Source organism: Pelodiscus sinensis, chromosome 23 (assembly GCF_049634645.1).
Source record: "Pelodiscus sinensis isolate JC-2024 chromosome 23, ASM4963464v1, whole genome shotgun sequence".
NCBI lineage: Eukaryota > Metazoa > Chordata > Testudines > Trionychidae > Pelodiscus > Pelodiscus sinensis.
The window spans coordinates 18,173,217-18,199,470 of record NC_134733.1 but is presented as its reverse complement, the minus strand read 5'-3'; the positions used below and the strand labels follow the sequence as shown (position 1 = coordinate 18,199,470).

The 26,254-nt window shown below is 40.0% G+C and overlaps 1 protein-coding gene across 4 annotated transcripts in view; it reads left to right on the top strand.

Moving 5' to 3' along the window:
* NADK (NAD kinase) overlaps positions 1-22,034 on the top strand; it is a 43,652-nt gene extending 21,618 nt beyond the window's left edge. For 2 of the 4 annotated variants that reach the window (XM_075906196.1, XM_025182667.2), the window contains 9 exons: positions 10,684-10,813; positions 11,327-11,435; positions 11,691-11,776; positions 12,072-12,174; positions 13,568-13,722; positions 14,310-14,409; positions 15,086-15,243; positions 16,512-16,594; positions 18,767-22,034. In XM_075906196.1, the coding sequence (XP_075762311.1) occupies positions 10,684-10,813; positions 11,327-11,435; positions 11,691-11,776; positions 12,072-12,174; positions 13,568-13,722; positions 14,310-14,409; positions 15,086-15,243; positions 16,512-16,594; positions 18,767-18,911 (1,069 nt within the window). In that variant the 3' untranslated portion in view covers positions 18,912-22,034. Of the gene's footprint in view, positions 1-5,490; positions 6,409-10,683; positions 10,814-11,326; positions 11,436-11,690; positions 11,777-12,071; positions 12,175-13,567; positions 13,723-14,309; positions 14,410-15,085; positions 15,244-16,511; positions 16,595-18,766 lie in introns of those variants that run through there. The other 2 variants (XM_025182668.2, XM_075906197.1) reach the window with 2 other exon arrangements.
* Positions 22,035-26,254: the final 4,220 nt, after the last annotated feature.

The window sequence follows — 26,254 nt, the reverse complement described above, 5'->3', positions numbered from 1 at the left end:
TTGGAACGGGTCCCATATGAGGAGAGGTTAAAGCGACTGGGACTTTTCAGTTTAGAAAAGAGGAGACTGAGGGGGGATACGATAGAGGTATATAAAATCATGAGTGGTGTGGAGAGGGCCGATTAGAAAAGTTATTTATTAGTTCCCTAAATAGAAGAACTAGAGGACACCAAATGAAATTAATGGGGAGCAGGTTTAAAACTAATAAAAGAAAGTTCTTCTTCACACAGCGTGTAGTCAACCTGTGGAACTCCTTGCCAGAGGAGGCTGTGAAGGCAAGGGCTATAATAGAAGAGAAGCTAGATAATTTCACGGAGGTTAGGTCCATAAAAGGCTTTTAGCCAGGGGATAAAATGGTGTCCTTGGCCTCTGTCAGAGGCTGGAGAGGGATGGCAGTAGAGAAATCTCTTGATCATTGTCTTCGGTCCACCCTCTCTGGGGCACCTGGTGCTGGCCACTGTCGGTAGACAGGATACTGGGCTAGATGGGCCTTTGGTCTGACCCAGTACGGCCGTTCTTATATTATGCACTGCACAAGTCCTGAAACTTCATCTTGTGAGGAGGACACGTTTCTCAAGCTAGATAATGTTTATTGAAATGGACTCTTACAAGTAAAATCAATGTGCCTATTAGCTTAATCTTTGATTCATAAAAACATACAGTATTGTAAAGTCTTTGGTTTACCTACCCCACCTGTCTTTGAGAGTCTTTTGCTTTTGTATCATCTTAAAATATACACTTATGCATTACTTTAATCCTATTTCTGCTACTTCCAGTGTTTAACTAGCTTTTCTTGTGCTGTTAAGCAGCCAGTTATCTGCTTCAGGAATATACCACTTTTTTCCCATCTGAGTTTAAGACTAGAGAGGAGAAATCATTCTGAAACAAAGGATATTGTACTTGTAATGTATCTACTCTGAAATTCATCCAGAATAAGTTTAGGTATAATTTTAAGTAACTGCAGTCAGCTGTTCTATTTCTAGACAGATGCATACTGTTTCTCTCTGTCCTGCTGACAGCCAGCATTTCAGAGAAACAAGCTCTTGTGTTTCAGGTTGGTACTCCCATTTCTCTCCTAAAGCCCATTTTAGATCAGTGAATCGTTCTACTATTGTTATCACTGGTTCAATTTAAACATTATTGGTAAAGTTGAAAGCCCCGGTGAATGCAGAGGACAGGTGTAGTACCCAAAGCTGCTTTTAACTCATTTTCTAAAAATAATTAACTAGATTTCAAATTGACAATGTCCTTTCATGTCAAGATTGTGCAGCTTTGTTTTAGTATCTGTATTTCCTGTGAATGTTCTGTATTGGCTTTGTTTGCATTGCTGTAGTCCACTTACCTCCAAGTTTCTGCTATAAACCACTTGTATTCAAAAGTTTATAATGTAATTGTTGGTTATCTTCTTTTATGAATTGGTAGGTCTGATTCCCTGTATCATGTTGCACTGCCTTTAATAGGGTCTTAGACAACCACACTCAGATATTATTCTTCTCTAGACCAATGAAAACTCGCTTTGTTTTGGAGGTTGCAGGTGTGGTATTTAGAGGAGGAAGCAGCTAATTGCATCTGTGTCTCAGTGCTAAATACCAAAGAAGCAGTTGATGATAAATTGATCAGGCAATATATTCTTAAAATGGGACCCCAAGATCTTATTCCTTCAGTCTAAACATGGTAGGGCCTGATTTTACATCATAAAGGAAGTGAATGCACACTGTTTCTATTTTGAGAGTTGTATAAGTTCCCTTCTCAAATATAATCAATTTGTACTCCATTAATAGACTTTTAAATACAAAAACATACCAACTGAAACTGGTCATATTGTCAGTACTGTCATACTGTTTTAAACATAGTTTTTTTTTATTCCTTGAGTTGCACTTCTATGGCTCATCCAGAGTATGTTGGAGACTATAAATTCCCTTAATTCAGATGGAAACTGTCAAGTAAACATTCACCCCATATTCAGAACTTGCATGATGGAAATAAGTTTTAAAAAACATTACATTTGACACTATTTTTATGATTATTTTTTAAACTTCAGTGATCAGGCTTTAACATGCAATCTTGTGCACTTTGTTTACTCAGATTTAAACATTCCGTACTCTAGTTGCCTTTGACAAATATCTAGAAATTAAGTCTATCGAAGAAACAATCTACAGAAGCAAATGGTATTTTCCCCTCCATTCAAAAGAAAACACTCCTCAAAACTTAATCTCTTAAATAAAAATCCATACTTCCTTGCCTACATGGATGGGCTGTGCAGTATGCCTTAAAACCTTAAAGGTCAATAGTGGGCTATTTTGGACCATAGAGGGGGTGAATTCTAGAGTCAAGAAGCTCTCCGGGAGAAAGCTTCTCCTGTATACAAAGGGATCTTGAAAATCTCCATGGATCTCAATTGAAGCAGTGTGGTTTGTGGAAAAAAAAGTCTTATAAACTAGAATTTCCACACTCCCCTAGATGTTGGACAATAGAAGTGGCTTTCTGTTTTCTCTCTCTTTCACTAAAGATGCCTGGCTCTGAGCGGGGGTGGGGTGTTGGCTTTTAAAAATTTTTTCCCAGCCTTGTATTTCTGAGGAGACTTTCCATGTGAGTAACTCCACTGCCATCTCTCATGCTATTTGTAGCTTTCCCAAGCACCAGCATGAAAATTATATAACTTGTTCTGCAGCCAGGATGCAGAATTACCCCAGTGAAAACTGACCAGTGTAACAATAATTTCACGCTAATTCTTGCTTGGCAAACTAACTAAATAACTGTAGACTCTGGAAGCCTTTGTGTCTGGTTCATATTTGTCACATTATTTCGGCCATTATATTACTTCCCACATGTTGCTGGAGAGAATTTTTAAACCCTGTTGTAAGTGCTTATTTAAACTACAGAAAGTTTAAAATATTTGAAAAATCAAGCAACTCCCATCCATTGATTAAACAACCAGTAGTTATTACATATTTTTTAGGAAGACACTAGCAGTTTAGCTATCAGATCTTTCATGTTAACCTATATTTTAAAAAAGATGCAGGATTGGAGGATATAAATGAGGCTTGGCAGAATCAGTCTAAATTTTATACCTAAAAATTTGATAGTTGATCTAATCAAGATATGTGATACTTCAATTAAATAATTGATGTATTTCCAAAATAGTTTGATCTTGTAGTATAGCTTCATATGCCAGTATTCTTTGGTTTTTAGGTTCCTTGCAGAATTACAACTGAATAACTTGTCACAACTTCTCTTTATTTATATATAGGGTATACCGTATTTTCCGGCGTACAAGACGACTTTTTATGCTAGAAAACATCCCCCAAAAATTGGGGGTTGTCTTATACGCCGGGGCTTTTCTTGCACCGGAGGACACAGACTGCGGGACCTCGCGGTCCCGCCGCCCGTGTACTCCGGGGCGAGAAAAGCTGCTCCGCGTCTCCATGGTCTGCAGACCAGGAAGACGCGGAGCAAAGCTGTGGAGGGGCTCCAGCAGCGGGGCAGCCCAGGACTTTGCTTCGGCTTTGCTCAGGTCTTTGCTTCGGCCCAGGTCTTTGCTTCAGCTTTGCTCCCTTTGCTCCCGGTGCCGGGGAGGCGGAGGGGTCCCGTGCCTCTGAGGCTTTCCTCTGGGAAAGCCTCAGAGGCGCGGGACCCCGCCGCTGTTGCGGCTTTGCTCCCGGTGCCTCTGGTCTGCTGGGGACCGTCTCCAGCAGACCAGGGACACTGGGAGCAAAGCTGGGGAGGCGGAGGGGCGCTGGGGCACTGTCAGTTGGCCTCTTAATGGGGGGTAGTCTTATACAGCGAGTATAAGACGAAAACCTATCTTTTAACTAATAAATTAGAGGGTCATCTTATACGCCCAGTCGCCTTATACGCCGGAAAATATGGTATTTATGGCTCACATTTTGCCAGTAAGTTTATTTCCAGTTTGCAGAGGGTATGAGTAGTTCCATTTAGAATAATGCAGAGAAGGAAAGCAGTATTAAGTGCATGAGTTATATTCTGGCAAGTTACACATTATTTGGGATTTTTGGTATCTGGTGTGAATTACACAAACACATTTGTTGTCACTGATGGAAACTGACTTCATTATAAGGGATTTTTTTTAAACACACTATGCTTTCTGATAGTGATGGAATCCTTCATTGTTTTGAAGTTTAAAGCTATAACAAAAATAATTCTGTAAAGAATCACAATATCATGTTAATTTAAGGTGTACTGGTCGATACTTGAATATTGAGCCTTGTTGGTGTTTATCAGATTCCTTCCCCTCATTTTATTCTTTACTGTTGGCATTCTTTTGTTACTCTATAAACTGGCATTTTTCTCCATTTAAAGTAGAGGGGGGACAAAGATTTGCACAGACTTTATAAAGTGAAAAAATTGCTAATTGATACCATAGTGTGGTAAACACTTCCTTTTCCCCTGTACTTTTTAGTTTCAAACTGATAGTTCTAGAGTTAGAATAATGTAGGTCAGGGACAGACAGTAATTTTTGGTGGAGGGACCATTCTTAAGTGCTAAAGGTTTTCTTAGGTGCTAAAGGGTTGCACTTTTCTATGAAGGGGGTGCAGGATCTGGGACAGGTTGGGTGCAATAGTGAGCTTGGGGTAAGGGATTGGGATGCAGGAAAGGGTGTGGGGTCTGGGAGAGTGTTTGGGTAAGGAGGGGATTGTGTGAGCTGGGGTAGGTGATTGGGATGCAGGGTCCAGGAAGGGATACAGGTGCAGGAGAGGATTCTGATCTGGGATAGGGGTGTGAGAAGGGGTGTAGGGTCTGGGAGGGAGTTGTGACCTGTAGCAGAGGGTTTGAGAGGTGACCTGGGGCAGGGAGATCGGGTGCAGGAGGGGAGTGGGTGCCAGATACAGGCTCTGGTCAGGAGGTACTTACCTAAGTGGCTCCCAGCCAGCAGCCCAGTGGGATCTGCAGATGGGCTTTCTGCCTGCCACAGCTCCAGGCTGCTCAAAACATCTGGCTGTTCCATGTGCCTCTCTGGGCAGCATGGTGGGGGAGGGAGAGAGACTTTTGCACTGCTTCCATCCCCAGCACAGTTATAGCAGCTCCCATTGGCCAGTTCCAAAGTCTTGGCGAACTGGATCTGACCTATGGGCTGTATCTTGCCTGCCCCTGCTTGTAGATAGATGCATGTTCTTGAACTGACATGCTTTTCATGTGACATTTGCTGTGGGTAAAACTAAGGTCAGCCAGGCAACATTGTTTCCCTTGTGTTGTGCTGGTAAAGTTAGTGCAGAAGCAAGGCATTACTTCAGTTAATCGGTTGGAGTCAGTTAGCCAGTGGACATCAGTTGGATGGCATAAAAATAATGCCCATTTCTCTTGAGCTGACACTGAATGTATTTGGATTAATCAGCTTGGTAAATAGCTCTTTAAAATAAGTTGGTGGGTACAAAGTACAAAGTAGAATGATGCCGATTTTTTTTTTCAATGTGCGCCGATGTAATCATTTTTTTCTCAAAGTGTGTTGATTTTTTCCATTGAGGGTGTGGAGGAAATTGTGATCTGCAGGCAGGTCTTTAACTTCCTTATACCCTCTGTCAACACAGAGTCTGTGTGTCTCGAAGGTTTTGCTTACATCATGTATTGCACCACTTGATTGTGGCAAATATTCTCCTCCCTGTGGGCTGACCCAGCGCTGTACAATATAATGATAGCATGTCAAGATTAGTCCAGTACAGAGACTGTAGGCAGTACTAAGCGCGCTCTAATTAGTGAGAAAAAGACAGCTCATGCAGTGTTCAGAATTGCTGGGGAGATGAGGACATTCTCCGGTCACCAGAGTGAAAGGCTGTTTAGAGTCTAAACCTAAAATGAAAGTTTCCACCTTTAAAAATTGTATTTTTAAAATCAGACTTATTCCCAATTGTCATTTAAAATACTTTCAACAAGAGGAATGTAACAGAAAATCCTAGACTAGAGTATTAAGGTAGCAGTTTGTTTAAAAGCACAAAATCTAAGTCTTTACAGTGCCAAAGTTTGACAAAATTGAAGAGCTTGTTTGTGGAAAAGCTGTTATTGAAATGACTGAATGAAATTTTAATGAAAAAACATTGGTTTAAATACTATGTTTCTGGTAACTTTTAGGCTCAGTTACCGTTTTTTGAAGCTTTCTTTTTTTTTTTGCAAGTAAAAGACATTAAGATGCATCAAAATACTTTTTTGTAATGCTTTTGTAAGAAATTTTTGTGAAGCAGCAAAAACATTTTATCAAGACTATTTGAAACATTCAATTGGATATCTACTTCAGAAATGATTGGGTTAAGGTAGCAAGCAGTTCAGTTGAAATGATTAGGTCAAGGCCTTTTCTGGAGTTCTGTTTATCACACTTACACAGTTTTTGAAGAAAGCCATGAAAATCTTTAAGCATGTTATGAATGACCTCTCGTTTAATAGAACTACGTGGAAATGGTGAGTACAGTGAAATAAACTGTTTGTCATGTTTGTTTGAATAAGTCATATTAGTTCTAATTTGTTCTCAGATTACTAAATAACATCATAATGATACAATCAGCAATTCTTACAGCTGGGAGAGAACTAGCCTGATTATGCTGAAATGTCTTCTAAATTAATTTCTGAAAATTGTTGTAGAGGAGAAACAACACTGCTGCCTTAGTGATCATTAATATTGAAAAAGGCTTGTATAATTTGAATTTTTTCCTTTGTGATTGTTTTTGCAGTAATTTTAAAAATTAAGCTCAAATGTGCTATTTGTGACTTTTCTTTGTTGTTCATTTTCCCACTCCTTCATATGTAGATCTTAGAAATGAGAATTTATTTTTAATAACAGTTGAGTCAGTGGTTGGATGGTAAAACTGGAGAATATTTTGAAGTATAAAGTTATCTTAATTTGTGGTGACCTTTGAAATGCAATACTTTGTCTAAAACTAAAACATCAAATAAGATTAAATATAGTGGAGAAAAGAATGGAGGAAACTGAACGCCATGTATATGGTATGAGAGAGATCAGTTCAGATCCCTGTTCTCCCATTTACATTCTGTTACATGTATATAAAAAATACAGGACTTTTTGTCAGTAACTGTATACTTGGTGTTTCCATATTTCGCTACAGTCTGTAGTTAATGGGGGGGGTGTGTGTGTGTGTGTGTGTGTGTGTGTGTGTGTGTGTGTGTGTGTGTGTGTGTGTGTGTGTGTGTGTGTGTGTGTGTAAAGCAATTCTCAATATAGGAAATTATCTTTTCAGTTTTTATCTTGCAATTCAGGTTAGCTTCATGAAACTTTAACTCTATGTATGTTGGAGATGCCAGGGACAGTAAAACAGCTTTTTTAACCTTCTATCCACCAAAAGATGGCTATTCCAAATCTGTGCAAAATTGGCTTGTTCATCGTTCACATTAATTCACTTTTCTGCCAGGATTACATCTATAGCATATGGGGAAAAGATGAGATGCTTATAAACTGCTAAGCGTAGGTGTGACATGATTTATTTAGCTTTAGATACTCATGCTTAAGACATAGAGCAGAATGTAGATGTGTACCCTAAATCAACTAAATATATTATGGAGCAACAGTTGTTGCCTCATATTTAGGGTTGTGACTGAGGTTCTATTATAGATTTTTTTTCCCCCCTAAAAAATCAGTTATATTGGTCTAATTGTTTATTTAGATCTGAGGCTAAGGTGGTTTGTGCAACGTTAGAAATGAGTTTGACAAACTGAACAGTGAATTGGACAGTAAAATTGTGTTTTAAAGGAAAATATTCACTCTCCAGCAAAAACCTCACTTAATCTTAATGAAATTTTTGTGTTGGCACATAGTAAATCAGGGTATGTTTATATAGTAAAGTTATTTTGGAATAACAGCCATTATTATGAAATAAAGGAATGGCTGTGTAGACGTTCGCATAGTTATTTCAAAATTATTTTGAAATAACGGGAGGCTTATTCCAAAATCTGTAAACCTCATTCTACGAAGAATAACACCTGTTCCGAAATAGCTATTTCGAAATAAGGCGGGTGTAGACGTTCCACTGCTATTATTTTGAAATAGCCCCTTACCAGAGCCATTCTAAGTTATTCCTCCCCAGTGTTTCCTGGGGCTCTACATCGAGATAGCACATCTACATTAGGAGAGTCTGCCTCGGACTAATTTTGAGGCTTTCCTTTAGTGTAGATATGCTATTTTGAAATAACTATTCCAAAATAGCTTATTTCAAAATTAATTTGCAGTGTAGATGTAGCCTCAGCTGTTTAGCTAAACTAATTGGATGTGCTTTTTGAATAGCACTATTGCAATATCTCTGAAGAGGAAATATAAAATGTTTATGTAGGGAACTTCCCACACTAGAGTTGAAAGATTTAAAACGTCCCCTTACAATTCTTGACGTGTTTTGGTTTTAATGATTTCTGGTTGAGAGTTTTATTGATTAAAATACTTTCCCTCTTTTTATTTGAATTGGATAGGTGTGTTTAGGTCTGGAGAAATTTGTAGGATTGATAATGTATACTTTAAAGGATTTAAAATTTAAACGTAAGTGGTTTTGTTTGAACCTTGGTATGTAAATTGGAGTGGCTGTATCATAGACCCATGCTGAATGTTTAATATGTAGATTTGGCTGAAAAGCATAGATAGTCTTTCATGTTACTACTTTCTCAGATTTTCAGTTGGATGCTTTATCACTCTGACAGTCCAAGTGGAGTGGCCCCTAATACAAGAGACATGGGAGCACAATTGCTGGAAGTCTGTTAGCGTATGTCTACTCAGCAACCAACACAGACTTACGAGGCTCATGCTGCGGGGCTGTTTTATGGCTGTGTTTACTTCTGGGCTCAGGCTGTAGTCCTGGTTCTAGGAATTGCAATGTAGGAGGTTCCTAGAGCTTGGGCTAGGGATGTGAAGAACTAGAATAATAGACTCTCATAGAACACTAGAACTGGAAGGGACCTCGAGAGGTCATTGAGTCCAGTCCAAGCACCATCTAGATCTAGATGGTCCCTGATAGATGTCTATCTAACCTGCTTTTAAATATCTCCAGAGATGGAGATACCACAACCTCCACAGGCAATTTATTCCAGTGTTTAACTACCCTGGCAGTTAGGAAGTTTTTCCTAATATCCAATTTAAACCTCTCTTGTCTATTGTTTCTTGTGCTATCCTCAGAGGCCAAGGAGAACAATTTGTCTCCCTCCTCCTTGTGACACCCTTTTAGATACTTGAAAACAGCTATAATGTCCCCTGTCAGTCTTCTCCTTTCCAAACTAAACAAGCCCACTTCTTTCAGTCTTCCCTAATAGCTCGTGTTCTCTGGACCTTTAATCATTCTTGTTGCTCTTCTCTGGACCTTCTCCAATTTCTCCACATCTTTCTTGAAACGTGGTGCCCAGAACTGGACACAATACTCCAACTGAGGCCTAATCAGCGCAGAGCAGAAAAATGACTTCTTGTGTCTTGCTCACAACACTCCTGTTAATGCATCCCAGTATCATGTTTGCTTTTTTGCAATAGCGTCACACTGTTGACTCATATTTATCTTGTGGTCCACTATGACTCCCCTGCGGACCCCGGGCTCCATGTGGCACTGCCTCTTTGAAACACCACGGGGAGCACAGGGCCAGTGGAGGACTACTTGAGTCTCCCTCTGGCCCTGTGCTCTCCACAGTGCTTTTGCCTTTGAAGTGTAGCAAAAGCCCTGGGGCTGTTGCTATACTTCAAAGTCAGAGGTGCCCTTATCTACTAATCAAATAGTCGATGTAAATTGCATTGACTGTTCAGTTACCTAATTAATCTAAATTTAACATCCCTAGCTTGGGCTGCAGCTCATGCCCAGAAATCTACAGAGCTATGAAACAGCCTCATAACCCTAGTTTGTCAGTTGGCACGGGCCAGCCATGTGTGCGTAGTTGCTGTGTAGTTTAGTGGAGTGGTGTGGTAGTTCAAGAAAGGGTTTTAGTAGCTGTCATTGTGCATCCGTAAGAAACCTAGGACCCATGTTCTCAAACTTCTGTAGCATGTATGTACTTGCAGGAATATTGCTTGAGTCTGTGAATTCAGTGGGGAAATAAGAATTGCTGTAATGGGGTAGAAAAATGACCCATCTAGTCGGAACTAGGAATGTAAAATCCCATTTAATTGGTTAACTGGTTAAAGTAATATTTAATCAGCTAACCTTTTAAAGAGGGTGGAGCAGCTCTTCCCAATGCAGACAGGGACTGCTTTGGCCAGGTTGGAGCCCTCTGCCTGCAGTGGGCCCCGTGGGGCTGGAGCAGCCTCCTGGCTGTGCAGATGGGGAGCTGCTCAAGCCCCCACTGGTTAACCCATTAAGGGTGAGGCTTACAAGTTAACTGGTTAACCATTCACATCCCTAGTCAGAACCCTATACAGAATAAAGCAGTGCTGTTTGGCTCCAAGAAAACTACTGTAATTATCAATCACTTGTGTAATTGTTTAGTTGCCACTTTTCAGACTTCTCATGATTAAAACTTAGAACATTTTCTTTCTTAATAAAGACTGAACAGAATGTTCTCAATGAAAACTGCAGTCATATTGCTGAAAACTAATATGGCATTGCATTGTAGCCTGTCTGGTCTCTTTACTAGATTAATTTTAGCTATTAGGGTTTTTAATGACTTTTGACTGCTGTTTTAGTCTAGAATACTTTGACTAAAGGGGGATATTAACTTGATGGTCATGAATCACAATCTGCTTTCCCACAAATATTCACACAGGCATATTCAGGACCCAGCAAGTCAGCGGTTGACATGGAACAAACCTCCAAAGAGCGTCCTTGTTATCAAAAAGATCCGTGATGCCAGTCTGCTACAGCCTTTTAAAGAACTTTGTGTATATCTTACTGAGGTACTTTGAATTGTGAGCGTTTAGACTTTTTCATAGTTACAGTATACCATCTCATTTTTAACTTGTATGTATTTGCTTTATTACAATGAACACAGAATTATAGGAGTAAATAAGTCAATACACACAAAGAACAGCAGAAATAATAAATTGTTAAACTTTAAACAATTGATTATCTTCCTATAAGAACTCAGCTTAAAGGATTCTGCTTCTGTAATATAGCAGAATAAAGGAAAATATTTCATTATGCCCCGAGAAAAATATTAGCTAGCTAATATCACAGACCTGTAATAAACATTTTAAAGTTTAGTTTCATTAATTCAATCATTATACGGTCTTCATATGACAGTAAATGTTATGCTTAAATGTTACATGATTATAACAATACATACAGAAGTAGGCAATCAGTTTTGTAATATTTGACATATGTTAACTAATAAAATACTGTTGAAGGTCAGATGCTAGTCATTTCAATTACAGATTTTTTTTTTTAGTAAATAATTATGCTTCTTTTAGGAGAACAACATGATAGTTTATGTAGAGAAAAAAGTGCTAGAAGACCCAGCTATAGTTAATGATGATAATTTTGGACCAGTGAAGAAGAAATTTTGCACTTTCAGAGAAGGTATGGTAATGATTTCTTAATCTAGGTTTACAGCCTTTTCATCCTATTTCTTTAGTGATTCATTCAAATGGATCAGAATTATCTGATGGAAACCTGTTCTTAATAAATGCATGCAGCTGCTGTTTTGATAGCCTGCTGTCAGTTATTTACACTTGGAAATTAGCATCAGTATGCTGCACAAAATTTACATCTGTAAATTGAAACTTTTGATATATTATGTAAATTAAAACCTTTATTTTCAATGTTACCCTTTAGATTATGATGATATCTCCAATCAGATAGACTTTATCATATGCCTAGGAGGAGATGGTACTTTGCTTTATGCTTCTTCACTTTTCCAGGTGAGTCCTGGATAAGTATGTTAGAAACAAGTCTTGAAGTCTTCTGTCATGTTGCGTTTGTTTTATTCTGCTCCTGCCAAGTCTGCTCATCCAAAAAGCATGAGAGCTACTTGGTTGAATTATACCATTTTTTAAAAATATGCATAATTGAAATAAAACCCATAACTGATATTTGTAGACAGGTTGGGCTGTATTGTATGTAGTACCTCTTACACATAAACAAAGCCTGGAAATAACATCAATGTTTGATTTGAGCAATATTTAGTAGCTTCCCAACTCTTCTTTTGGTTGACAGGGTAGTGTACCTCCAGTTATGGCTTTTCATCTGGGATCTCTTGGATTTCTTACTCCCTTTAATTTTGAAAACTTTCAGTCCCAAGTTACTCAGGTTATAGAAGGTAAGAAGTTTTTGTTATGCATATCAAGTCTTCTTGCCTTTGTTGCTTTTTAGAAAGTTATCCTTTATTTGTCTTATGGGACTTACTTATTTTTTATAGCTATTTTATTAACTTTCTGTTTTGTTTTCCTTTTTAATTTGTAAAGCTGGAATGGTCCAGAAATCATTTTTTTGCGTAGTTGTGGTATGTAAGGAAAGAATATAGAACTAATGTTTTGCACAGTTTGAGTTTAAGTATAAAAATGCAAATCTTGGATCTGTTGGCATGGACAGACTCTAGATGACCTAACCACTTGTAACTTCCCTGTGTTTGTAAACAATGCCACATTAAAACAGTAAGAAATCAAGCATTTAAAAGTCAGAAAACTCCAAAATTCAAGTTTTTTTCCTTTAACGTTGCTTTGTGAATCTAATTTAGCCTATTGATATGTTATTAAACAGTAAACCATTAAAGTTTACATTGAGTTTGGAAAATTGGAATAAGAAATCATATGCTGTGTGACTGAGTTAGCACTGAATGAGAAATCCTAACTATTGACTCTTGAGTGCTTGATTTCTCAACTTGAATTTTGCATTTACAGTAGTTCTTGGTATTCTAAATATTTGAAATAAAACGGTGCCATCGGTTGCTAGGAAATAAAGCTGTTTAGCTTGTGCCCCAAAATTAAGCTATCAAAAATATGAATAGAATTCTAATGTTGCCTTTAAGAATTCATACTTTAGCCACACACACCTACCAAAAAAAAAAAAAAAAAAAGATTGTCTTTGTGTTTGTCTTACAAGTCTCCCTAAGAATTTTTAGATAAACCAAGTACACAATTTCTGGCTTTAGCTGTTTTAGGTTATGTATATATGTAAAATTTTAAATTTCTTGTTAGAACATATGAGGGAAAGTGGGTTTTTATGCTTTTATGTCCTAATTTGACTCAAGTTTTGCTCATTCTTACAAAAATAATTTTATTTTGTGTTAAGACAAAAGATGGATAATTGTCCTTCAAAAGGAACTTGAGAATGTTATTAGTAACTGAAAAATGGGGGGAAACATTTCGCAATGAATGGTGCTAGCTTACTGTGACTATGGTGCAGGTCCTGATAATATAGTGCAGTGGTTCCCAAACTTTTTGGCATCACGCCCTCCCCTTTTTGATTTTTGAAAAACCCTCATGCCCCCCTCCCTTTCCCCAAATAGCAGCAAAATTTGTTGAGCAAAAAAAAAAGGGGGGACCTGAGCGGTGCAGCAAAACTTGATATGGGGGGAGGAGGTCTGGGTTGCCTCGCACCCCCCCCCTTGGAATTTCTTCATGCCCCCCAGTTTGGGAACCCATGAATAGTGAGTGCTGCTCCAGTGTGGTGGTTTTTGTAATGTTTTGTTCATCACTTATTCTTTCTTACAGGCAATGCAGCACTTGTTCTCCGGAGCCGACTGAAAGTGAAAGTAGTAAAGGAGCACAGAGAGAAGAAGACATTGATACAAAATGGTATTGAAGAAAATGGAGTTATCTCTACAAGTCTAGAGATGGAAGTGGGCAAGCAAATCATGCAATACCAGGTCAGAGTCTGAATACCGTAAAATGGGAAATGAGCAAAAGAGCTAAAACAATTCGCTCTTCAGTTGAGTTAATTACTAGTTCTTTTTTGTATACTGTATCTACACCCACTTATATTAATCCAGGATTATGACATCTACAGTATCTGTTTCCACATTAATTTCTAGAATGGTTACTAAAGATAAAGAAAGAATGTTGGAGTGTGCAGAAGCAATCTCGTATTTAATTTCTGTAATATTTTGTATCTGCGCCAGAGAGGTCTCTCTACCTTTTGATAATTAAGAAATCACTTACAGTAATCTTTACCACTGAATCACTCACAGATTCATATAAACAAAGGGAAAATCCATCTACATCAAATAGAAACTTGCTTTTTGAAAATAGCTTTTCAACTATTGCATCAGATAATCATTATCTGATGATATCTGAAACAAACTTATGTGACTTCAAGACTAATCTTGACTGACATTGTAAAGGGTTGGTGAAGAATTAACCTTTCAGAGATATGGGATATATACTTAACTGGTCACTTGTAAAATATTATGCTGCCACGGAAATAACTAACCAGTGATATTCAATATCATGTCAGGTCCTAAATGAAGTTGTAGTGGATCGAGGGCCTTCCTCCTACCTTTCCAATGTGGATGTTTTTCTAGATGGACACCTCATAACCACAGTTCAAGGTGATGGTAAGTCCATTTTATAATCAAAAAGCTTACAGCCTGATCCTGTCTTAAGACAGTCAGTCTGAGCTCTTATTTCGGTTGCTCTTACCGTTTTAAAAAAGAGTGCATTGTTTTGAGGTAGAAATCAAGGCCTTGGCTTCTGCTCCTGGATTGTTGAAAACAAGGTGTGCAAAGGAGTGGTGAATTTTTTTATTTATACAATTGTTGTAGTCCTGAGAGCACCACTGAAAGCAGAAAAGAGGCTTACAATGATATCTTATTACATGGAGGCCTGTTGTCGAGTCGCCACTTGTTTGTGTATGGGAATTAGGGACAAAGGGGGGTGGGGGGGAGTTGGGAAAGATCCTGGAGTTGGATGTCTGAGTCTGCTAAAATCTTAAGATCTTTTAAAATGAAGCCACTACTTATTTAATATTAGCACTTCATCTTCAAAGCTCTTCAAAAACATTAATCCTCCTATCCCTCTAAGGAAAGAAGACCGACGTGGAGGAGAGACCTGAAAATCCCATCTTATGACGGGCTAATTGGTTGGTTGACTAGAGTCAGAAAGTGGGATTTAGGTTTTTTTAATTAGTATTTTCAGGTGAAGGAAGTGTAGCTGTCCTTTTTCTTAGCCTCCTCTTAAAGAACGGCATTGAGCCAGTCTTCCACACATTTAAAACTTTTGTTCTCTTCACAGGAGTGATAGTCTCCACGCCAACTGGTAGCACAGCTTATGCAGCTGCAGCAGGAGCATCTATGATTCATCCAAATGTTCCTGCAATAATGATCACCCCAATCTGTCCTCACTCACTGTCCTTCAGACCCATTGTTGTTCCTGCAGGAGTTGAGCTCAAGGTGAAATTGTATTTTCACTTTTTTAAAGATAGCACCTTGTGGAGATAACTATTGAAACTGAGGAAAAAACACACAACAAAATGTAGAGTAGTGATAGAAATGCAAAATGTGACTGAATACTCTAGAACTTTGTCAAGTATTTTTGAAGCAGTATATACTTGTTTAGAAGAATAAACTTACAGACCATAAGTTGCCACTGATTTGCACTTTGTATGGTCATCAGTATCTATGCAAAGTGAGTGTAAATATACTACTATTCTGATAAGTAATAGTGCTTTATATCAATTTTGCATAGATGTATATGACTACACGTGGTGAAAGGCAGAGACAGATCAGACCCCTGGTGTCTAAAAAAAATAGCATCACAGCTTTCACGGGTGTGTAGTAAGAGTGGTATTAGTACATCTTTTAGAAATTGTGTCTTTTACTACTGTGGCTAAATAATATAATTCTGCAGAAAAGATTGGAATGTAATGTCTTATTACAGAGTGGATTTTGTTTTAACAAATTTTTTTAGTTCAGAAATGAATATCAGGTATTTTGTGTTTACCACATAACTGAAACAGTTATTTAAATTAATAATCTATAATATGGAAGGCATAGGCTATTTCTTAGAGAGATATGGGGTCGAAAATTTGGCAAGGAAAGTGAGCATGCAGGGTGGAGCTTGAAGAAATGGAAAGATTTTTACTTCATGGATTTGTTAATGGCATGTTTATCAACCCACAATTATCTACACAATAGCTGATAATGCTTTTATGGCAATTGATCACTTTATGATATCTCTTATTTAAAATAAAAACTGTCTTAAATTTGCAAACTTTAGTTTCGCCCTGGATTAAAGTTAAAATGTATTATTCCAGAATGTAGATTGGACTTCGTTCTGTGGAGAATTTCATTATCTCATCTCATTGGATTGGGTCATATATTGACACTTATACCAAGCTCAAGTCTTTTGTAACTGCAATGCCTTTGGTAAACCAGCTTATTGCCATCATTAGAAAAAGGCTTCAATGTACATATAAAAAGGGCAAGTATGTGCAACACATGAAGTAAATTATATATAAAAATTAAACTTTTTATCTATAGTATGCCAAACCATTAGGAAAAAATGGTAGGAGAGGACACGTAATTTCAGCAAAACATTTAGATCACTGAAGGTGTAGTAACAAAGCATAATATTCAGGGGAGTACTTCCTCTTTGCCCGTTAACTACAAAAGCTGTTGTATAATTTCATTTGTAAGCCTCCTGCTTTACTCTTCCTTAGATCATGCTGTCCCCTGATGCCAGGAACACAGCCTGGGTTTCATTTGATGGGAGAAAGAGACAGGAAGTCTGCCATGGAGACAGGTGAAGATTTTTCTTTGATTGTTATGACACCCTAAAGAGCAGATGCATCCCTTTACTATGCTCAAATAAACACAATTGTAGATGCATTGATGAGCCATTGCTACGTTCAGAGACAGGATTTTGCAACTCACGAGACACAGTGGTATGGCTGAAAGAACTTACACTTCATTGTACATACACTTCATTGTACCTACCTTTTTGAGAGCCCAGAGAGGATAAACTAAGAAGAAAAAAATTAACTAATTGTCTTCTGTTCAGTGTGGTGTTTTCCTTGGAGCACCTGTCATATGGTGTGACTTCGTTTCCTATTTGTGGGCAGGCAGGGAACTGGAGAATTACCAGGATCTTGCACTTATACTATACTGACCACTTAAAGAATGGAGGGGAAGGGGCTGGCTAATCTGGTTAGGGTTAGGATTAGGGTTAGATTTGGTGTCTGGTTCTTCAGTAGAAAAGTTAGATTCTCTAGTATTTGCTGTCCTTATTTTTGAAATTTGAGGCTCCTGGTAAGAGTTTAATATTATAAAGCGTTTAAATTTTGAGTTGGTCCGAAGGTGAGGTTGTTAGCCCCCATAGCAAAGAGTAAGATGAGAGGGTCATGGGCAAGGCATGTTGGCCTACAATGTTCTGCTCCTGTGAGTTTTGGTGTACAGACCTCCCAACACTTGTAAAACACTCTGCTCATTGTACAGGTTGAAACTCTTTTAACCAGGATTCTCTGGTCCAGCAACATCCATGGTCCAGCATGGATGTTGCAGGACCAGAGGGTTCCGGAGTAGGGCCAGCAGCACGGATCCCTGTGGGGCCAGCAGAGCAGTGGGCTGCCCACAGCAAGCTGATGGCGGGGACACTCGGCATGGGGCAGCAGGGCTGCCCAGCAGAGTTGGGAGACCCCGTACGAGGCTGCCCAGAACGCCTGGGAGCTGCAGCGGCACAGCATGCACAGCTGCCTGTGGGGCCCAGAGCCATGGCAGCGATGGCTGCCCAATGGGGTCAGCAGGAGGTGGGGAGCCGGCCAGAGGGGCCAGTGGCAGGGGTCCAGAAATGTCCCCCCTGGTCCAGCAAAATCCCTCATCTGGAACCAGTCAGGTCCCGAGGGTGCCAGACTAGTGAGGTCCTACCTGTATTGCTTAGGCACTGTGCCCCACCTTTGCCACGCCCATACTTTGGAAACTGACCACTCTCCAAAGGATCGAATGCTCAGTGATGTAGCCAGAGTCCCAAGAGTATTTATATATTTTAAAAAAAGATAAATATACCATAAAATTGTGAGAGTAATGCGCACTTTTTTCCGACTTTTTTGGGTCAAAGTCAGGATGCACATTATACATAGGTGTTATTTTTTAAAGTTTTATTTTGGCAGCGCCCTGGCTTGCTGCCTGCCCAGTGCTCCTTCAGGTGGTGCCTGGAAACTTTTCCCACTGCAGCACGGCATAGGGATCGCTGCCCTGCCAGGCTCCTGGACAAGGCGAGGAGCTGGCGGCATCACCAGGCTGCAGCGCCCTGGCTCACTGCCTGCCCAGTGCTCCTTCAGGCTGCACCCGGGGGTCCCAGCGGCAGGTGCGAGCTTGGCAAGCACCAGGGAGGGAAGAGGCTGTGCAGCCCGAACCTCCCAGGTGAACCTGCAGGTGGGAGCTGCATGTCCCTCCCTCCCGCTCTCCTGCAGCCCATGGCTGCCTCCAGGAAGCAGGTGAGGCTGGGCTTGGTGCTGGCGCAGCGTGCGGGCAGCTATCCAAGGGCGGGGGGCAAGTTTCAAACTCCGTTGCTGGCTCCCCGGGCTGCACGTGCATTTCCCAGGCGAGCCTGCAGGTGGGAGCAGCGCGTCCTTCCCTCCTGCTCTCCTGCAGCCCATGGCTGCTTCCGGGAAGCTGGGGAGGCTGGGCTTGGTGCTGGTGGGTCGGCTCCTGGTTGCGGGACAGCCAGCTGTTGGCAGAAGTTGTGGGCCTGCTAAGCTCAATGGCTTCAAACCCCGGGGCGCATTATACGCAGGAGTTCAGATTTTTTCATTATGCTAAGATTCCAAAGTCAGGTTGTGCATTATACATAGGTGCACATTATACTCACGATTTTACGGTAGGTATCAGGGACTGTTAGCTTCAATACACATAATGTTGTGTCTTATTACTACTTTATCCTCCCTCTTTACTAACTGAGGTTATTCCTGTGTTGCAGTATTAGCATCACTACCTCTTGCTATCCCCTCCCTTCGATTTGCTTCCGAGATCCCGTGAGCGACTGGTTTGAAAGCCTGGCTGAGTGTTTACACTGGAATGTTCGGAAGAAGCAAAATCACTTTGCTGTTGAAGAAGAATTTTAAATGTTGACACCTAATGAGACTCATGGGAACTTAAAATGGCAGTATCCCTTGTATAAAAATGTGTGTTCAGCCTAGAAGGAATAGACCAATGCATACATTTTTAAATAGTGATGTACCTTATATCAATCTGCTCTGCTGATGACCAGAAACTATTGTGTTGCTTCCTGTCTGCCGAGAATAGGAGTGGAAGAATTTAAAAACTGATTTTTTTTAAAGCCTTTTTTAAATTTGTAATGGGCTGGTATTTTTAATCAATATGAATACTAAGATCTACAAACCACCTCAGACACAGTTGTAACAAGTAATTTGCAGAATAGCATGATAGTTTGTACCAAGATACATAATAGAAAAATGGCATTAAAATATTTGAGTTAATTTGGTAGATTTGGAATTCCTTGCTCAACTTCTCATCTAAAACACAAAGCAATTTTTATTTTTAAAATGCTCTTGTAACTTAAAGAAAGGCATGATAGTCAAAATGTCTTCCCATCAGGTGAACTACTTAAATATTTTGCCTTTCCATAAAAATGTAGCAAGAATTAGGGGAAAGAACCACTCTACAGATACAACTTACTAGCTGGATAGTTATGTAAGTATTGAAAACCCTTTTTCTTTCTGCCCATTTGAACTAACATTATTGAGAGACCCCATAGGCATCTCTGACAACTGCTTGTGTGGACAAATTGGTAAAGTGGCATACTTTTTTGTAGATGAGCTTATTATGCCTGAGCAATTTCCTTCAGCGTGTTTGGGACCCTTAGAAATGATTTTGGATTTTTTCTTTTCTCTGTTTAACCCTCTGGAATAAGCAGCAGCATTTGAGATTGTAAACTACAGATTTTCATCAGGTGCTTATTGCGGACCTAACCTGCAGTGTCTCTTCTAGGCTGGTTGTATTGTTTTTTTGAACCACTACCCAACCACATGACCTAGTCTCACATTCTAAATTGGATCTGAATGCACTTAACATTTAAGTGAAGTGTGCTTCTAGCAGGATTGATAACTTGAGTAAGAAGAAAAGGGATACTGCACTGATAGGCTGATCAGAAACAGGACACATTCCCAGCATAGTAGCAATGGTGCCTTCAGCACGCTTCAAGATATTTTAAGTCTTGTATGTACTTTTTTAAGTCTTTCAAATGTTTCTTACTTGTTTAATGTACATATTTTATTGTATATGAAATACAATATGCTTTTATGAAAATAAGTAGTTTGAAAAAAGGATTTGTACTGAAATCACTTGTACTAAAAATCAAACTCGGTTATGATGTTTACATTTATGTTCTTTGTGGTGCAGTCTCTTGTAATCGTATTGTTCAGATCCTGGCATCTTCACATTATCTTTGCATAGACCGTTAAAACGGATGAACATTTTCTGCTAATCTTTAAAACTATTGCATATTATTGCAGAGGAATCTGTTACTGATTGTCAGATTTCAAAGGTGTTCTACTGAACTTGCTCTTGTTAGTGTTTGTGCAGTCAGGGATAAAAATGAGAGATGTATTAATTCCCATACTCTGCCTAATCTGAAGTCCTCTGATGAGCTAATAATGTCTCTTTTGGATGTTACTCTGGTCTGTTTAATTTTGTCAAATCAAGGTGAGAGCACTCTGCATAAAGCATATTTAAACTCTGTCAATGGTGTAAATCACACTAAAATTGTGGTAATATAAATTAATGTTCAGTTTGTAAGTATTTTGTTAATCAGAATATTGATTGAATTCCGTCTGGACCAGCAAAAGTTGTGACACCCTTGAGTATGTTCAGATAGCTTTAGATTTTTTTTTCACTTGAATTTACCAGTATAATTGTTATATCACTGTTTAAGGTTGCTTACGGGTTTACTAACCGACAGAGTATTCAATTTTTGAACAGATGTTTACTTTCTGAGCTATACAAAGATTTTTTGTTTTAGAGAAGATACATTTCCCTATTTAAAAATGCAATAATTGAGAAAAGGAACAGAGTAAGGCCTTTACTTATAACATTGAGTGTATAAATGTACTAAAATTAATGTGAATGGGCAAAAGGCTTTGTTAGATAGGAAGTGAAAAAATAACCATTTGAAATGGTATGACAAGTAAAATTGAGCCTTATATAGAACAGCAGGTTTTTTTTAAAGCTAAAACCTAGCATTTTAGCACCTTTTTTATTTGTGCTTTTTACAATAGTAAATATCATTGATTATTACATGGAGCAAATTGTGGAACTCAAATTTTCAGTGTACATTTCATAAAATGTAATCTCTAAAATCCATTGTAACTACTCCTTCTAAATTTGACTTATATTTCTCATTAAAATTAATCTGACATACACAGGCAGTTGCATTATTTGGCTCTGAGTGAAATTTCTTCATAGTTTTGCCTATGAAGGACACTTTGATGACAAAAGTCTGTGGATTGCTACATTCCCGAGTAGAGAGAGGTACAATCATGACTACAGGGAAGAATGTAATCTGATGGATTTATGCTTCTGTTTTCACTTTGGACAAGTTACTTAATCCTGTTTTTTTACCAGCTTTGCTTTAACAAAAACCCCAGTGTATGTTTTAATACTTCAAGAATTTATTCCATTGTAAAAATGCCTCCCTCACTCCTCTCAAGATCTTTCTCTCCTAATTGGCCGTACAGAAGCAGGTTACAAAGATGCAGTCTGTACTGAAATTTTTTTGCTAACATAGCTGTCTCAGAAGCTGATACAGCTATTCTGTCAAAAGCCGTAGTGTAGATGCAGTTACTGGCAAAAACCTTCTTTTGCCGGTATAGCATACTCTGTTCATGGATCTGGTTTAAGCTGCACCAGCAAAAGACACCTTTTACTGAGATGCTTCTCTACTAAGGGTGTAGTTTGCTGGTATATAGTATGTAAGCAGGGCCTAAGAATTGTGACATTCTCCTTTGAAAGGAAAAATGAGTTGGTGATCTCAAAGGATCCTTGTTTAAAGTTTAAAAAAAAGAAAATGTAAGTTATTGAAGTTCTAAGACTGGTGTAACAATTTTAATTTAGTGTATGCTGAAGTTTTAAAAATCCTCAAGTTTCATGTTAATGCTTTGAAAATTTGTTACATATTGCTGAAAGATCAAATATTTTTCAAATCTTTCAATAAACTTTTTTTAAGAAGTTGGCTTTGTCCATCAGCATCTTGACATGTCTCTAGATCATTGAGATAGATACGTTGTACTTTTGAGAAATTACTTTGTGTTTTAGGGCTCTGTACACATTGAATACTAATTTCTGTAGTGTTGCAAGTATTTGGAGGTTGAACTGAACAGGTGTGCACTCCTGAGAAAAGGCTTCCAGTCTTTAAGGAAAAGTACAAAATAAGCTTCTGACATTTGCTGTAGAAACTAGAGCAAAAGCGTGTTCGCATAGCTACACTGAGTTTCTTAAGAATGCAAGAAAAGAAAAATTACAAGAGAATGAAGTAAAAAAACAGTGAAATTAAGGACAGCCTCTGAGACACTGGCAGGGTTACGCAATCCTTCCATGCAAAAATTGACCCCAAAGAAGATTATGAATGCACGTTCTGATTTGATGCCATGCAGCTCATCCTGACCTGTACCCTGTGATAAACACTTCAGGGTCCTTTAATTAGCCTGAGAATCTAACACATTTCCCAGATTTCTTGACTAGCCTAGTCTGTAACCTGTCCAAGAAAGCAACAGCTGGTGCACATTCTCAGGCCACCTGAAGGGAACTGACAAACAGTGAAGGGAATCCAGTGTTTGCTGCACCTGATTGATATAGCTGATTTTGAAAGCTGTATCCACATTAGAGCTGACGTCCTTGATGTTTGGTCTACACTACGAGTTTAGATCGAACTTACCCATGGTTGGTTGATTTTTCTAAAAAATGAGCCTCCACACTGAGCCTGATCTGCTGACTTCAGAGGCAGTTAGTTGATTACTCATTGACAAAGAGGCATAATGGCAAATTGCACCTTGTGTGGTTGCCTTTGGGGTAGTGCAGACGCAGAGCTATGAAAGTTGACATTCTTGGATCCCGGAGGTGTCCCACAGGGTCCCAGTACACTCTGGCCAGCGCTTTCAACTCTACTGCTTTCCAAGTGTGCAAGAAAAGCCCTGACATCATTAATTTCTCTCCTGTGTGGCCAGCAGAGCAGGCAGCACTCCTGACCATGAATGCCCAGGGTCACAAACAAGTTCCAGCATGGAGAGTGCAGGAGATCCTGAATCTGATTGCCATGTGGGGAGAGAAATCTGTGCAGGCAGCACTCTAAAGCAGCAGAAGTAATGCTGATCTCTATGCCAAAATCACACAGGGCACAGTGGAAAAAGGGTACACCAGAGACACTTAGCAGGGCCACATGAAAATAAAGGAGCCCAGGCAAGTGTACCAGAAGACAAAGGAAACAGAGTTGATCTGGGTCAGAGCTGCAAACATGCTGTCTATGAGCATGGGATTTTAAGGGGGGACCCGATCAGTGCCCCCAAAATTGTCTATGGCTACCTCCCAAGAGATTCTTCAGGCAACATTGGGCAACAACGAGGAAGATATTGATGATAAGGGGGAGAATGCTCAGCATGCAAGTGGACCATCCAATCTCACTAACAGCTGGAGCCAATCACCTCCTCCCAGGATGTATTGCTGCCAGACCCTGATGGCAGGGAAGGCACTTCTGGTAAGTTCACGTTTATAAGCATGCTACAAGTGTGCTAAGGGAATTTGGGTTTTATCTGTGGCGGCCACTCTGCCTACACGGAAGGAGGTTCTCCAGAACAGGAATCCTCCCTGCGTATCTCCACAAAGCTCTCATAGCGGTACGCTTTCATCCTTCTCACAAGGTTTTTGGCGAGGCCCGTCGTATCCCATCCTCCACGGTAGGAAACCTTTACACACCCAGCCAACACTTAAGTTGTCTGGCATCATTGCAGCATAAGGTCCGGGTTTCTGGCTGTATTCAGTCAGCATTTGTTCCTTATTATTCTGTGTGATTCGGAGAAGACTGGTACCTTGCATGGCAACCTGGATGAAGTAGGAACTTCCGTAACTGTTGGCTCATGGCCAACAAAGCACGACCCCAAGTTTGCTGGCTCCATGAGTCCCTGCAAGCCTGTGCATTTGCCCCTGCGTAAAATACTATAAGCATGTGTGGTTCCACCAGGTCCCTGGGGAAAGGCAAAGTTGCACTCTCCCTCTAAAGGTGGTGGGGAAGAGAGGGGGGATATTGAACACATGCTGGCCACATAATCCCACACGGTTACCCCATTCCCTCTTGCAAAGCCCCTCATGACTGCAGCCCCCCTTTAAATGCAGAAGCCTAGATAGCCAAGCAGGATGTACTTTGCAGGCAGTGTGTTGCATGTGTTTTCAAAGCTGAAGCAAACAAGCAAGAGCCCCCCAGCCTAGTGCTTACCATGCCTGCCACCAAAGAGTCCAGCTGAACTGTGGCGATCTGTCTTGTACCTGCCTTGTAGATGCTTAAAAATATAACTTTGGCTTTGTACATAACACAGGCCTATTGTGTAGGACAGATGGTCTTTCGTGGTAAAAGATTAGCCTGTGCATTCCACAATGTATCTTCTCATAGTCTGCCCTTCATTTTTTGTGGCAGTGTGTAGAACAGTGAATCTTTTCCCCACTCTCCTTGATACTCGTGCTTCTTGCTATCACAAATCAGAAGGCCAAAAACCAAAAGTTCTTGGGATGACATGTTTAACTAACAAATGTAATCTACCCACACCAACAGGGCACAAGTAAATGTATGGAGGAGAACAACACTGCAGATGATACAAATGGAGCATGAAGAGAGGAGAGCATGCAGGGAACATGAATGCAAGACCCAGGATGAGATCTTGAGGCTCATGGGGAAAGCAAACTGAGCTGCTGAAGTGACTAGTAGAGGCACATAAAAAGCAGGTGGAGCGCAGACTTCTCTTCCTACTGAACCACCTGCCCTCCTCACCAAGTTCCATAGCCGCCTCTCTTAGTCGCCCTGGAATGCAGAAGCGGGGGAGAGGGGAAAGAGGGAGGAAGCAGAAGTCCAGGGTAACCTTGAACTCAACTCCCAGGAATGTCTCCTGGAACAGAAGGCTGTGATCGCTGAACAGGGGCGTTATCTGCCACTTGGCCTTGTACATGTTCCCTACATAAAAATGCATGATTTCAGAACAACAGGATCTTTATTGCTCGTATCAACTGCAAGGGAGGGACAGTTTTTGAGGCAGTATGCACAATGCATGGGGCATCTTACTAAAAAGAGCAATATACATGACTGTCACATTACTGCCTGGTCATTCATGAAACTGGTTTTCAAAGCCTTTCTGATTCAAAGTGCCCTTCAGTGTGCTGTTCTTATTGCCCTGGGGCGTGTCTAAACTACCCTCAGCTTCTGAAAGAAGATATGCAAATTTGGCATGAATTTGCATATCTTTTTCCGATCCCTTTTTCAGAAGAGGTTTTTTTTGGGGGGGGGAAGCGCAACCCCCCCTTTTTTTAAAAGAACCCTGTAGACTTCATTTTTTGAAGACTAAGGATTCTTTAGGAAAGGGGGGGGGTTGAAAACCCCCCCATCTAGACTTTTTTTTTTAGAAAACCTCTTCTGAAAACGGGATCAGAAGAAGATATGCAAATTTGCGCTGAATCTGCATATCTTTCAGAAGCCAAGGGTAGTGTAGACATGCCCCTGGTGTGTGGCTGCTTGTAATTAGAGGCTAGGTGATCTACCTCAACCGCACACCCTGCCAGAAATTTTTCCCCTTTCTGCAGATTGTGGAACGCACATGGGAAGCAGCCACAACAATGGGAATGTTTCTTTCACTGATGTCTAACTTAGTTAATAAACTCTGTAACCTTCTCTTTAAACATCCAAAAGCACATTCTACCACCATTCTGCACTTGCCCAGACTGCAGTTGAAGCGCCGCTTATTGCTGTCCAGATTGCCTACGCAGGACTTCATGAGCCATAGGAGCAAGGGCTAGGCTGGGTCTCCAAGGATCACTATTGGCATCTCCACATCTCCAATGGTAGTTTTCTGATCTGAGAAGAAAGTTCCATCTTGCTGCTTTTTTTTAAAAAGACCAGAGCTCATAAAGATGCGTGTCATGCATCTTTCCCGACCATCCATCATGGATGTCAGCAAAACTGCCCTTGTGATCCACCAGTGCATGGAACATCAAGGGGAAGTACCCCTTGTGTTTATGTACTTTTTGGCATGGTGGTCTGGTGCCAAGATAGGGATGTGTGCGCCATCTATCTCCCTACCACAGTTAGGGAATCCCATCTCGGCAAAGCCATCTACTATGTCCTGCATGTTTCTCAGAGTTGCTGGTATTGATAGCTTTTGCTACTTAGATCACAGCAGCCCCCACTGTAGATCTA